The sequence below is a fragment of the Silurus aristotelis genome, assembly GCF_946808225.1.
Source record: "Silurus aristotelis genome assembly, chromosome: 3".
Classification (NCBI taxonomy): Eukaryota; Metazoa; Chordata; class Actinopteri; order Siluriformes; family Siluridae; genus Silurus; species Silurus aristotelis.
The window spans coordinates 5,562,598-5,577,510 of NC_139576.1; the positions used below are offsets into that span (position 1 = coordinate 5,562,598).

The 14,913-nt window shown below is 37.3% G+C and overlaps 1 protein-coding gene and 1 long non-coding RNA gene across 51 annotated transcripts in view; one reads left to right on the forward strand and one right to left on the reverse strand.

The window, feature by feature from the left end:
* The window catches only part of LOC310723395, a 5,840-nt gene extending 268 nt beyond the window's left edge, over positions 1 to 5,572 (forward strand). Inside the window, exons 1-3 of the long non-coding RNA XR_014532670.1 lie at positions 1 to 869; positions 2,620 to 2,695; positions 3,051 to 5,572. The exon at positions 1 to 869 is cut by the window's left edge and continues 268 nt beyond it. This is a non-coding gene — a long non-coding RNA (uncharacterized lncRNA). The remainder of the gene's footprint in view (positions 870 to 2,619; positions 2,696 to 3,050) is intronic.
* Positions 1 to 14,913, reverse strand: part of map2 (microtubule-associated protein 2) — a 132,454-nt gene that overhangs the window by 5,902 nt on the left and 111,639 nt on the right. For 24 of the 50 annotated variants that reach the window (XM_083536208.1, XM_083536211.1, XM_083536234.1 and 21 more), the window contains 7 exons: positions 13,552 to 13,746; positions 13,149 to 13,286; positions 11,496 to 11,554; positions 8,707 to 8,892; positions 7,673 to 7,817; positions 5,998 to 6,054; positions 5,580 to 5,899 (listed from right to left, as the gene is read on the reverse strand). In XM_083536208.1, the coding sequence (XP_083392334.1) occupies positions 5,580 to 5,899; positions 5,998 to 6,054; positions 7,673 to 7,817; positions 8,707 to 8,892; positions 11,496 to 11,554; positions 13,149 to 13,286; positions 13,552 to 13,746 (1,100 nt within the window). The remainder of the gene's footprint in view (positions 1 to 5,579; positions 5,900 to 5,997; positions 6,055 to 7,672; positions 7,818 to 8,706; positions 8,893 to 11,495; positions 11,555 to 13,148; positions 13,287 to 13,551; positions 13,747 to 14,913) is intronic. The other 26 variants (XM_083536235.1, XM_083536232.1, XM_083536236.1 and 23 more) reach the window with 3 other exon arrangements.

Below are 14,913 nucleotides of genomic sequence, written 5' to 3' on the forward strand. Positions count from 1 at the left end.
AGAATTAAGTGAGACATCACAATGCTTTGTTTTCTTTTACATTTCTTTTTTTTCTTTTTAGATAAATGTTATAAATTAAATATCAGAGTTAGTAACAGGATAAAGAGATAAAGCAAATAGACTTGTGTGTAAGAGTATTATACTGATAGTTTCATACTGATAGTTTCATATCATACTGCTTATTCATATTCATATATTCAGTTTCCAACTTCAAATCCATTTTTATTTTATTCAATAATTCGGCTGGCGCTTTTATCCAAAAATCCATAATTAATTGTAGAGAAGTTCAATAGATGAACTAAAAATAATGATGGATGAATTTATGGATGAATAAATGGATAAAAAGTGAAATCAATAGATTTATTAATGATTGGAAATCTGTAGTAATATTTTTGTAAATAAGTGCATTAATAAATATAGATGGATCTGTGAATATATTTATAACTGGACTAATAAACTAACAAGTAATAGAATAAGCTGATGTGCAGATTTATATGTGATTGGATAGATGGGTTTATGAATTGATGAATGGATGAGTTATGGTTAGATATACAGATGAATGAGTGAATTTAGAGATGGATGTATGGATGAATGAATAAGTATATGGGTGAATTTATGGATAATTATATGGATAAATTAATGTTTGGGTGGATAGATAAGGAAGTTAGTAAATGGATTTATTGATGGACACAAGTGTTGGATTAAATATCATATGGGCATATTTAGATAAATAGATAAAAAAAATGGATGGATATTTGGATAGATAATAGATGGATGGATGTATAGATGGTTTAGTGGATTAAAGAACTGATGAGTAATTGATGAATGGATTTGTTGAAGCACACAAATGGGTGGGTAGATGTATGTATGTATGTATGTATGTATGTATGTATGTATGTATGTATGTATGTATAGATGTTTGTATAGATGTTTGTATGTATGTATGTATAGATGTTTGAATGTATGTACAGTGAGGAAAATAAGTATTTGAACACCCTGCTATTTGCAAGTTCTCCCACTTAGAAATCATGGAGGGGTCTGAAATTGTCATCGTAGGTGCAGGTCCACTGTGAGAGACATAATCTAAAAAAAAAAAAACAAATCACAATATATGATTTTTAAACTATTTATTTGTATGATACAGCTGCAAATAAGTATTTGAACACCTGAGAAAGTCAATGTTAATATTTGGTACAGGAGCCTTTGTTTGCAATTACAGAGGTCAAACATTTCCTGTAGTTTTTCACCAGGTTTGCACACACTGCAGGAGGGATTTTGGCCCACTCCTCCACACAGATCTTCTCTAGATCAGTCAGGTTTCTGGCCTGTCGCTGAGAAACACGGAGTTTGAGCTCCCTCCAAAGATTCTCTATTGGGTTTAGGTCTGGAGACTGGCTAGGCCACGCCAGAACCTTGATATGCTTCTTACAGAGCCAATCCTTGGTTACCCTGGCTGTGTGCTTCGGGTCATTGTCATGTTGGAAGACCCAGCCTCGACCCATTTTCAATGCTCTAACTGAGGGAAGGAGTTTGTTCCCCAAAATCTCGGCCCCGGTCATCCTCTCCTTAATACAGTGCAGTCGCCCTGTCCCATGTGCAGAAAAACACCCCCAAAGCATGATGCTACCACCCCCATGCTTCACAGTAGGGATGGTGTTCTTGGAATGGTACTCATCATTCTTCTTCCTCCAAACACGTTTAGTGGAATTATGACCCAAAAGTTCTATTTTGGTCTCATCTGACCACATGACTTTCTCCCATGACTCCTCTGGATCATCCAAATGGTCACTGGCAAACTTAAGACGTGCCTGGACATGTGCTGGTTTAAGCAGGGGAACCTTGGGAACCAATGCCATGCATGATTTCAAACCATGACGTCTTAGTGTATTACCAACAGTAACCTTGGAAACGGTGGTCCCAGCTCTTTTCAGGTCATTGACCAGCTCCTCCCGTGTAGTTCTGGGCTGATTTCTCACCTTTCTTAGGGTCATTGAGACCCCACGAGGTGAGATCTTGCATGGAGCCCCAGTACGAGGGAGACTGACAGTCTCTTCCATTTTCTAATGATTGCTCCAACAGTGGACCTTTTTTCACCAAGCTGCTTGGCAATTTCCCAGTAGCCCTTTCCAGCCTTGTGGAGGTGTACAATTTTGTCTCTAGTGTCTTTGGACAGCTCTTTGGTCTTGGCCATGTTAGTAGTTGGATTCTTACTGATTGTATGGGGTGGACAGGTGTCTCTATGCAGCTAACGACCTCAAACAGGTGCATCTAATTTAGGATAATAAATGTAGTGGAGGTGGACATTTTAAAGGCAGACTAACAGGTCTTTGAGAGTCAGAATTCTAGTTGATAGACAGGTGTTCAAATACTTATTTGCAGCTGTATCATACAAATAAATAGTTTAAAAATCATACATTGAGATTTCTGGATTTTTTTTTTTTTAGATTATGTCTCTCACAGTGGACATGCACCTACGATGACAATTTCAGACCCCTCCATGATTTCTAAATGGGAGAACTTGCAAAATAGCAGGGTGTTCAATTACTTATTTTCCTCACTGTATGTATGTATGTATGTATGTATGTATGTATGTATGTATGTATGTATGTATGTATAGAGGTTTGCATATATGTATGTATGTATGTATGTATATATGAAAATACACATGTATGTATGTATATATGTATGTATGGAGGTTTGTGTGTATATTATCATCATCATCATCATCTTCTCCCGCTTATCCGTAATTAGGGTCGCGGGGGCAGCAGGTGGTGAGCCCACGGGAAGGTGTGTATATTATATATATATATATATATATATATATATATATATATATATATATATATATATATATATATATATATATATATATGTGTGTGTGTGTGTGTGTGTGTGTGTGTGTGTGTGTGTGTGTGTATGTATAGATATATGTTTGTATGTATTAATGGATGTATGGATGGAGGTTTGTATATATGTATGTATGTATGTATGTATGTATGTATGTATGTATGTATGTATGTATGTAAGTATGTATGTATGTATGTATACAGCGGACCTCAGAGTAAACATGCAAAGCTAAATCAGAGCGCAAACAACTGCAAGAAAAAGTGCAGAAAGTTTTACTAACAAATATAAATTATTCACCAAATGCAGTGAAGCCTGGTTGTGTTTTTATTCGTCTCACTGCCCTTGTACTGAGCGACTTCTATCATTAACACACTAATGATAATCAGATTATGCGGTCCAACCCAACCCAACCCAACCCAACCCAACCCAACTCAGCACACACACACACACACACACACACACACACACACACACACACACACACACACACACACACACACACACACAGCCTCGTCTCAGTTAGAGAACGTCCAGACATTTCCCCTAGAGTGTGTTACAGAATGGTGTCACACCCGATTAGCCCCTGTGTGTGAGTTCTGCTCCAGAGAGACATTTCCACATGAATGTGTGTCTGGAGCCAGACAGCTTCAGACTGCTGCAGGAGTTACATAACCTTAACCTTCAGCGAACCCAGGGCATCCCGCTCACCAGGCTGACCTCCACATTTACCCCATGTGCACTTTGATGAGTTCCTTCCAACTTATTCCTGATTCCTTACTTAGAATTCTGGTGTCATATTATATTAATAGTAATGATACATGACCCACACAAGATGTCTGCAGTCCAAATACATCACTACAAACCATATTGTTGGATGCTATCAGCTTCCCTGACCCAAACTGTCTCAGAATGACTGGTTTCTCTGCACCGCTGTTCTCTTGCTCGTGTCGAGACATAAACATGTCACTTCGCACACGGAGTCGTGCCGCCCGGATTGAGGCGCTTACAGCAGGGCTCGTAGTATGAGCTGATCTCTGAAGACAGAATGCTGTTTGTGTCAGAACATCATGCTGAGCTCCCCCGTGAGGACACAGGAGAACATGTCAGACTGCGAGATGAAAGAGACAAATGCCAAGTGTGTGCGTGTGCGTGTGTGTGAGTGTGTGTTGTATTCGTGTTACCACCATCATCATCATCTAAGAATCAGGAGAACTTAAATGTACTGTAAATGTTCCCAAAATAGAACATCACATGACACTTAAGATTTACATAGTCAAATCTGAATTTTTAAGTCCTGCCTATAGTCGACTGTCGAATCAAGTGTGTGTGTGTGTGTGTATTAGGGTCAATTGCAGATCAATAAAATAACAAATAACTGTATAAAGGCCACACTGCAGACAGATTTGCATTTCAAATATCGGCAAATCAAATAAAGTCGGCTAAATTGCCTGAGCGAGTGCAGCGCTAGAGCAATGCAACGGTAAACAATCATACATTTATTTACAGAATCTCCCAAACATTGTTAAATATATAAATCCCTGCGGTCAAGATGCTCCTGTGTCGGTCCCGGATCATGGAAAGTGAAACGTAAATCTGTCACAGGGGGTTGTGTTTATTCAGTCACTCTCGTTTTACATTTTTATTTACTTCATTATCATAATGGGCTGTAAATGAACTTATTGGCAAAATTTTTTTTAATAAATTCTATATGGAATCAAACATTGAGCACCCCTATGTAACCAAAATGGTACGATCCTCATCCAACAAAGCGTTTTGAAAACGATCTTCAAAGTGAATCGATTTGAAAATGAAATTTTTGCAATACAGAGGTTTTCAAAAAAACGCATTTTTAGTCATGTGATGGTCATGTGACCAATTCAGCCAAGATAGTGGATGACATTTTGTAAATTTGTTGCTACATTATCAGCAGGATGCTGTTCTTTGAAGCGTTCCGATATTTCGGCGTATTTGTTTTGGCGCGTCTTCCAGTCAATATTCCTGCTGGCTTTTGCAACTTTATACTCCTGTGTTACTTGCAGCAACGATTTCACCTCAATGTCAGTCGATTTAAAGGACTCAGTGTCCGTATGATTGTAGAATTACTTACAGTAAATATTATTGATGAAACTGATCCCTTTTACTTCACTGGATTCGTCTACGCTGAAGTCACTGTTCGGCTACAAATCCCAAAATACGGGATTACGCATGTATGCTTCTGTACCTGCACTGTGACACGATGGAGCCACCAAAAAAATTCACCTAGGCCGTGTTTTTATAAGAATATATTCGAAAACCGAGACTTAGGTTCATATGAGACAATTTATACCAAATGTATATGTTTCCAGAAGAACAAGGAGGCAGCATTAGTTCCTGGAATGTAGTTTCTAAGACATTCCCATGGCAGAAGACTCCCCTACTGACCTTCCATGAACATTAAAAAACCTCTCCTTACAAAAACTTTGGCCATATCAATGACAATATTAATGTTCATGTTCTTAGTCTGAGATTATAGAAGTTCCTGTGAATGATCCATTGCTATAATTACAAACAAGGACAGTCACATGGGGACACAAGGCAACATCAGCGTTCATCAGAGGCCATTTATAACAGTCAATGGCATAGAAGGACACAAGAAATGAAACATGGTTGTTTGAGGGAAACATGCAGCCCACGTATATACTTCTTTTGAGATTTAATCGAATTTAAGGCGAGGGATTGGTGAAAATACTTGCCTGTCCTCCTTTAGGCTGGTACTTGATGTTTTCTGTCGAGCCGATCTTGGACTTGATGTTCTTGAGGTCAGGCATGGGCTGGTTGAGGACACGCAGCTGCTTGGCTGCCGTGGCAGGAGATTTCGGTGGAGTGCGAATGATGGCCACTTTAGTCTCCTGTGAGAGCAGGCTGAGGGATTTGGGGGTGCCTGGGGTACGCGGGGTGCCTGGGGTACGACAGGATGTGCTGGGAGGAGTGCCTGGAGTGATGGCCGTGGAGCCGGGAGTACGTGGAGTGGAGGTGCCGGAGCGAGCAGAGCGGGAACGCACTGACTCTGTGCCTACACAATATAGAAATGAATTCTGTATAAGATGAAAACTGAACAGAAATCGATACATAGTTGAGACTCCTTGTACTACTGTATGGTAAAAAGTCTACCTGTCATACTGGCAGATCGACCTGTCCTGTGTTCAGCTCTGACTTCAGTACGGAAAGCTACAGAGGAAAAACAGAGGAAAGGGAGGGATGGAGAAAAGGAAGAGAAGGCAAGAGAAGATAAAAGATAAAAAGAAGATAAGAAAATAGAAGAGATGAGCAGAAATGAGAAATTAAAAATAAATAAAGAGAAGAGACAAGAAAAGAAGACATGAAGAGAAATTGAATAAGGAGAGGAAAGAAGAAAAAAGAAAAGGGTGAAGAAAAAAATGGCAAAAGAAGTTAAAAAAACAACATTGAAGAAAAGAAACATTTAATAAAGAGAAGAAAAAAAATTAAATGGTGAAGAAAATAGAAGAGAAGAAAGTGAAGGAAGAAAAGGTGAAGAGAAGAGAAGAGAATAGGAGAGAAGAGAAGAAAAGGTGAAGAGAAGAGGAGAGAAGAGAAGAAGAGAGAAGAGAAGCGAAGAGAAGATAAGGTAAAGAGTAGAGAAGCGAAGAGAAGAGAGAAGAGAAAAAAAAGGTGAAGAGAAGAGAAGAAAAGGGAATAGAAGAAAAGAGAAGAGAAAAGAAGAGAAGAAAAGAGAAGAGAAAAAAAGGTGAAAAGAAGAGAAGAAAAAAGAAGAGAAGAAAAGAGGAGAAAAAAAGGTGAAGAGAAGAGAAAAGAAGAGAAGAAAAGAGAAGAGAAAAAAAGGTGAAGAGAAGAAAAGAGAAGAGAAAAAAAGGTGAAGAGAAGAGAAAAGAAGAGAAGAAAAGAGAAGAGGAAAAAAAGGTGAAGAGAAGTAGAGGAAAGCAGAAGTCAGCCAAGCGAGGTGTTTAGTTTGCTAATGAATTTGTTGTGGTTTCACACCTCACATAATGAAATGAACCAAATCCCAAAGAAAATTAAACCTGAGAAAAATTTGTCAGAGTGCACACAGAAATGTAATGGTGCAAATTTACCAAATAAAACAATCATGTTACAATAAATAAATATATAATTAAATAAAGCTGCCTCCCTTTTTTTTTTATCGCCTTAATTTTCCCCTAAAAATTGCAAATATATAAATATATCGATATTTGTAATTATTGGGGGGGGATTATATATATATATATATATATATATATATATATATATATATATATATATATATATATATATATATATATATATATATCTTCTTCTTCTTCTTCTTTCGGCTGCTCCCATTAGGGGGCGCCACAGCGGATCATCTGTCTCCATACCACCCTGTCCTCTACATCTGCCTCTTTCACACCAACTACCTGCATGTCTTCCCTCACCACATCCATGAACCTCCTCCTTGGCCTTCCTCTTTTCCTCCTACCTGGTGGCTCCATCTTCAGCATTTTTCTACCAATATAATTCATGTCCCTTCTCTGCACATGTCCAAACCATCTCAATCTCGCCTCCCTCACCTTGTCACCAAAACATCCTACATGTGCTGTCCCTCTAATAAACTCATTTCTAATCTTGTCCATCCTCGTCACTCCCAACGAAAACCTTAACATCTTCAATATATATATATATATATATATATATATATATATATATATATATATATATATATATATATATATATATATATATATATATTTACCCACAATAACAGAAAGTAAGTGCTTATATAGTAACTTCCCTGAGTCACGTGACTGAGTTTTAAAGTGTGTATTTGGCTTACACGTGGGTCTGCGTGGTGCTGTCGATCCAGAGCTAGTGATGGAGGTGGAGCTCTCCTCTGGTTCACTAGCGTGTGCACGCCGAGTCAGGATGGAGGCTGGCCGAGGCAGAGACGATCTCTTCTCGGGGCTCCGAGATCCTCCATCCTGAGAAACACATTCAAAACATCTAAACACAAAACCACATCTTGCTCCACTACAATCACACATCGAGCAACTAATAGTTATCTCAGTTATGCAGCTGTGCAATTAAGGGATAAAGGCCTTGCTCAAGGGCATAAATACTGCATTGGTGTCATACTGTATTAATAGTGTTCTGTAAATTTGTTATATTTTATAAATAACTGAATTTAACAGACAATTTTTATTAAACAAACAAATGTTATTAATGATTTATGGCACTAATATGACATGAACAGATTTAAGAGGGATATCCAAGAGAAAATGTTGGGCCCTTTTCTTTTCTGATGAATGGATTTTTTATTACTTCTAATAAAAAATATATATTTTATAATTTTCTATTGTCGAGAAATTATATGAATTTCTATTATATCGTAAGCTTCCTAATCGAGCGTTAATGCAAATAGCATGCGGGATGTTTTACTCATCGCGCTCTATACTTTTATTTGACCACAATATTAATGGATGTTTACGTACGTAAGATAAAAAAACAAACACAATCGAAAGTTCATTTCACCACTTTTAACAATGGTCGACACCTATTGTTCATTTATTATAGTTATATTACTGTTGAATTTATTAGTTGTTCACTGGACACTTGAATAAAATAACTGTTTATGGCAATTGAAGCTTTAAGCCATTGTTACCGTTATTTTCGTTTATAGTGTTTATATTAATTACAGTTTAATGCCAGTCATTTGACTCTATGTGATATGTCAACCTCACTATCTTAATATCTGATCCTAAGTGAAATAAGACTTCCATAGAATGAATATCTATCATCAGCAGACAGTGCAGGCTTTGGAAAAGACTATAAACACCACCTTAAATGTTCCGCTTTACACCCCTTTCTTACCTTTTCTAAATTCCTGTATATTGAGAGAGAATCTTGACAACCTGCTGAGAAGGGGCGGGGCCCATCAGCCTCCACCAATGAGCTTGTTTTATTGGAGGTGCTTGTGGCATAAGGGCGGGGCTGGGGAAGAGCCGACGCCCGTTTTTTACAAGTGGGGATCTTTGTTAGTGATGTTGGACTGGGGGTCTGTGATGAACAATGGTGCGAAGATGTTTTTCATGGAAAAAATGGAGACATGGAAGAAAAAAAATAAAAGAGTGTGAGAGAGTATTAAATAAAATTAAAACAAGGGGATGATTGTGATCATGACATGACTTTGATTCAATGTATAAATGATAAGTCATAATCTATTCACATCCTGTCTGAGGAGAAGAATATGAATTCATATAATATTCTATAATAAAAACAACACATTTGCTAGAAATCACTACTAAAGTAATAACATTGGCTGAAACTGGCTAAGCTGTCATTCCTGCAAGATGTTTCTACTGGCATACAAACATATAAATGTACAAACCATGGTCTTTGGACAGAGAAAAAAAAAAGCCAAAGTCCATTTGCATTCCAGGTAAATAACAGCAATTATGGAAAGAATCCGAAAGCTGATCGTTGTTAAGGTAGAGAAGGCCAGAACTGAATAAATGTCACGTCTTCTCTAATGCTAATGGAAGGCCCCAAAGACAAAAGAGTACACTTGGAAGCACAAGATGGTGGAAATTAATAGCTGAAAGTCAGAAGGAACAGGTACAAGAGTGCATGCGAGTGTGGAGCATTTGTGAGATGCATGGGAAATGCTGAAATGTTGAGGTGAAACATGCAGAGATTGGTTTTGGTTTGAAAATACAGAACACCTTATGACATTAAAGAAAGTAAGCAAACAAAAATGACATTTAGTGAATAAAGATGCTCCATCCATCCATCCATCCATCCATACTATATGGACAAAAGACTGTGGACACCTGATCATAAGATTTATATATAAATGGGGATTCCCCACTTGCTGTTATGAAAACCCTCACCCTTCTAGAAAGATGCTCAACTAGATTTTGTGGTGTTTTGAGCTCATTCAGCCATAAGGGTGTTATTAAAGACAGGTATTGATGCAGGTGAGGAGAAGAGGCCTGGACATTGTCATGCTGGAACAGGTTTGGATCTCCTAGTTCAAGTGAAGGGAAAATGTAATGCTGCCACATCAAAAGACATCCTATACAATTGCAGATCTTCAAGTTTTTGATAACAGTTTGGGGAAGAACCACATCCATTCATCCATCCATCCATTCATCCATCCATATCCATCCATCCATCCATCCATCCATCCATCCATCCATCCATCCATCCATATATATGCAAGTACTACTCAAATATATGCATAGTATATGTAGTGCATATACAAAAGTGGCCACTTCTTAAATACCAATGTGCACAAAGTTCTGCCTTCATGTATAATAATGACAACAATGATCAGTATCAGAAACTAAGATTTCATAGCAGCAAAGGGGTTACCAATTCTACAATGTACATATAAAGGGACTTAGTTTGGCATCTGCATCCCTAATTGCAAAAAAGTTGGGACATTGTATAAAATGTAAATAAAAACATTTACAAATCTCATAAATCCATATTATATTCACCATAAAACAATCAAAAAAACATATCAAATGTTTAACCTGCATTTGTGGATGACACATGAAACTGTGTTCACAGACAATGATTTCTGGAGGTGTTAATGAGTCCATACAGTGATTCCCATTACAGGATCATGACTGTTTTAAATGCGGTGCCGCCTGAGGGCCTGAAGATCACGGGTATCCGATATTGACTTCGCCCTTCGCCCTTTTGTCCCTTCACCAAATTTGTATTGATATTATGTAGTGTAAAATTATGAGATATTCAACTGTTTTGCAATTTCATGTTATTCTGAAATTTTTCCACTATTTGTAGTCTTTTACAGATTGGTCAAGCTCCGCCCATCTTTATTTTTTTTGAGAGATTCTGCCTCTCTAAGATACACTATTTATACCCAATCATTATACTGACCTGCTGTCAATTACCCTCATTAGTTGCAAAATGTTTTTTCCAACTGTTTAATTTTAATTTTAGCACATGTTTTAGACATGTTGTGGCCATCAAATTAAAAAAATTACCTTATTTTTTTCTTTAAATGGTACATTTCCTTAGTTTAAACATCTAATACGTGTTCTATGTTTTCTTGTGAATCAGAGACGGCAAAAGTTCACGCATCCTCCACTCAAGTAAAAGCGCAGATACTCATATTTTTAAAGATTCTGGTAAAAGTTGAAGTTCTGACTACACTTTTCCACTCAAGTTAAAGTAAAGAAGTTTGGGCTCTGATATGTTCTTGAGTAAAATGTAGCCTTTATTACTTCCTGTTTTAGTGTCAAAATTGTTGCAGTATAAAAACCTGTGTAAAAAAATTAATGAGTTAAAAGTTGTCAAAAAAAGTGAACAGTGAAGAAAAGTACTGATACCAGAAAAATCTACTTAAGCACAGTATTAAAGTATTTGTACTTTATTACTTCCCTCCTTTGTTGTGATTAATATATGCTTTTTGCAAATCTTTGCTTTTTTTTTTAGTAAAAATTAAACACCAGTAATGACATTAAATTGTAAACGTATGTGTAGTGTCACCCAAAGTTCAATTTTTAGAGAACAAAATGTCTTTTCAATGATTAGCAATCAATAGATACTACATCCACATAACATATTCATTGCATTCAATACTAAAAGTGCTGAAACGGAGATTGTATAAGAATTTGAATGCTACTTACAGATGCTCGGTCCCTGGAATGTCGCACCGAGCTGAACGGCAGCCGTCCGTCTGCTGATACTAAAGAGGGAAAATGATACTGATATTGTTCATCTTCATTTGTTTGAGTGTCCAGAGCATGTACTTTGATACAAAAAAACAGGAAATTAAACACATACAGACAAACATTCTCTATTTCATTCTTTCTTAAACACCTACTTTTATATGTAAGCACATTTTCAAAACAATATATACTGTATATACACAAGTTTGTGGACTTTCTTGTGGACTGAAAGATTCATATTTGAGTGATTTGGGACATCCTATTCCACATTTAGTTCCCATTTTCTCTTTTAATAAAATTTACTCTTTTGGGAAGATGTTCCACCAGAACATCTGGTTTCCTTGTGGCCACAAGGGTGTTAGTAGAATTTACATCAGTACCTCTAGGTCAGGTACTGATGTAGTTGAGGTTGAGTGCACCCCAGGCACCTATATCAGTTAAAGTGATTGAGCACAAATCTCCACAAGCACACCAGAATCTAGTGGAACATCTTCCCAGAAGAGTGGAGGTATTATAAGTGCGATTCTAAATGTGAAATGGAATGTTTAAAAACATTTACGTATACATTTTATGGATAGGTGTCCACAAAATTTTGTCCTTATAGTGCACATGCCATGAAAGTTCATCTGTTTCTGTCAAGGAAGCAGCTATGGGGGCCTTGCTCAGGGGCCCAGGAGTGGCAGTTTCGTGTGGCAGAGATGGGAACTTATGACCCTTAGATCCAAAGTCTAATGCCTTTAACCACTAAGCTACCACCTCCATCCACAAGCCTTTTTTCCATACAGTTAATAAAACAAAAAAGAAGCATTAATAGGTTTTATATAAATCCTGAAATAAAAATGAAATTCGAATTGCATTTTGGAAGCAGCTACTCTGATGATTTATTTTAGTACACTATACGTTAACATAACCTTCCCCCAAAATGCTTTTATTAGTAACATTTGATCAGAAATGTAGTGGATCTTTAAATATTACATTTAACTACAATACTCAATACTCATGATGACAGAAAGAGTTCTCTCTCTTTCTCGTTCTGATTACTTTTATTTCTTTAAATTTCCATCTCTCTCTCTCTCTCCTCTCTCTCATGCTCAAGTGGCCAAGTCGTCTCCTACTCAATCAGTTGCATAGCAACCATCATAGACATCCTTCATCCTTCAGCCGGATATGTTACGTAAACCAAAGGTAATATTTTGCAATGTTCCTTCAGAGGATCATAATACGACTCTAGCAGACACACACACAAACGCCACATACACACACTTCTTCACTTTCAAATAAATACCCCAAAATATGACAATTTTGCACAAGGACAGACAGAGAAAAGAAAAAAGTAGAACGAAGAGATACTGAGCGAGTGCAGGAATAGCACATTAAAAACAATAGATTTGGACTTAAAAAGAATACATAATAAAATGATAAATAAATAATAAATATAATAAAATAAAATAAAACAATGATTTCCATAATTAATAATATATATATATATATATATATATATATATATATATATATATATATATATATATATATATATATATATATATATATATAAGCCATAAACATTTGCCAGCCACATTGCAAGCAGTCTCCCTGTGATTGTGTGATCACCTGTCGGTTTCCGTTTAGCACAGATGTGATGTTGTGTAGCTCTAGGGTGCCTTACAGCGGCCTTTAAAACACTCTTCCTGGAGGGAGAGCGGCTCTGATTTTCAGATTTTTTTGTGACCTCAACCTTCTTAATCACAGCTACGAGAGGGAAACACAGAGTCAGGGAAACAGTCCGAGTCCGATCACAGGGTTTTGAAATGCATTTGATCAAATAAAATTTAAATCATTATGTACTTTGTATATAAACAGCACATTTCTCTGTTTACTAATACATATAATACAATCCAGCAATATTGTTTAAATTATCATAACAGGAACACTTCCTAAACATCAGAAAAAATCTTATATAATATAATAGTAGTAATCAGACAATTTTAACAATGGTCACTTTTGCATCAGCAACCTTTTTTCTTCTTCAGATCCTCTTTCTGGACCGGTCCTGGATCTTTCCAGAAGGGTTTGCGCTCCGGAGTGGAAACGCGGCCTCTGGCTCGGCCTGCTTTAGCCTTCTGTTTGACCAGCCTCTCGGGTTTCTTGGCAGGGCTCGCGGTCCTCGGAAGAGGCTCGATTTTCTCAGTGGCCATGCTCTTATCATCATCTGCAGCATGTATAGTATGTACAGAATGTAAAATTTCTATGACAAATGATGCACATGTAACAAACTACCAGTGGTGGATGAAGTACACAAACCATGTACTCGAGTTAAAGTAGAGATTCAATGAAGTAAATTTGACCCTTTAAACTTTCACTTGAGTAAAAGTACAAAAGTATTTGCCTTCAAATGTACTTAAGTATCCAAAGTACTATGATTTATTATGTCTATAATGTTCCTGTTATCATTTTTGTCACAAGACTCTTTGATTAATAATCACAGTTTATGTGAAAAGACTCTAATGTGACTCTCAGCACACTGATCTATTAATAGAAGGATATTAATGACTCAAATGCTGCTTGATATCTATGCATATTATCATGAGCCCAAAACCTTCTTTTCAACTACTTCGTGCAAATGAGGCCACGGGTGCTGTGGCGAGTTCGAGTCAGGAGTTTCTTCATAATTTATTCCTCTCTAAATGTTCTGCTTGCTGTTAAACTGATGCTGAATTCTAAGTTTGTGTTAAGTAGATACACCAAGCGCCAATCAAAACAACTTCAAAACAGATGTGCGAAAAAGTTACTTACAGTAAACACAGTAACAAATTACATTTATTCCCTTACTGTCCACCGCTGGAAACTACTAACAAATAGATCAAGGTCATTTTTCCTAGTAAAATAATCCTATTTAGATCACAATTCATCAACAGAAAAAGAACAAGCTGTGGCAGTGGGGGCGTGGCCGAGCACCGGTTTGTGAATGGACTCCGGAGCTGGGGGAAACAAGCGGAAAGAAAAGCTCAATTGTAGAGTGCATGATTGCATGGATGGGGTCCTGGGTTCAATCCCCAGCATCTCCAAGGCTGTACATTGGAAAAAGAAAAGTGACTGCAAAACATTAGACCATTTAACGGCCCGTTTTTATTGGCTGATGTTGCAGTGATGTTTGTAGAAGGTGTGTGGCATGTCGCGAATGTCAACTGGTGAATCCGCCAGCCATCAAAAAATACCTTGTATATGCTGGGAATTGAGGGACCTACCATTGCGCTCCATTCCCTCACCACTTGATTTGCCTAACTCCGCCCTCCACCAAACCGGTGCTCGACCACGCCCCCGCTGCCACACAAGCCCATTATTAAATGTTGAAACTAGACAGACTGATAGGGTACTT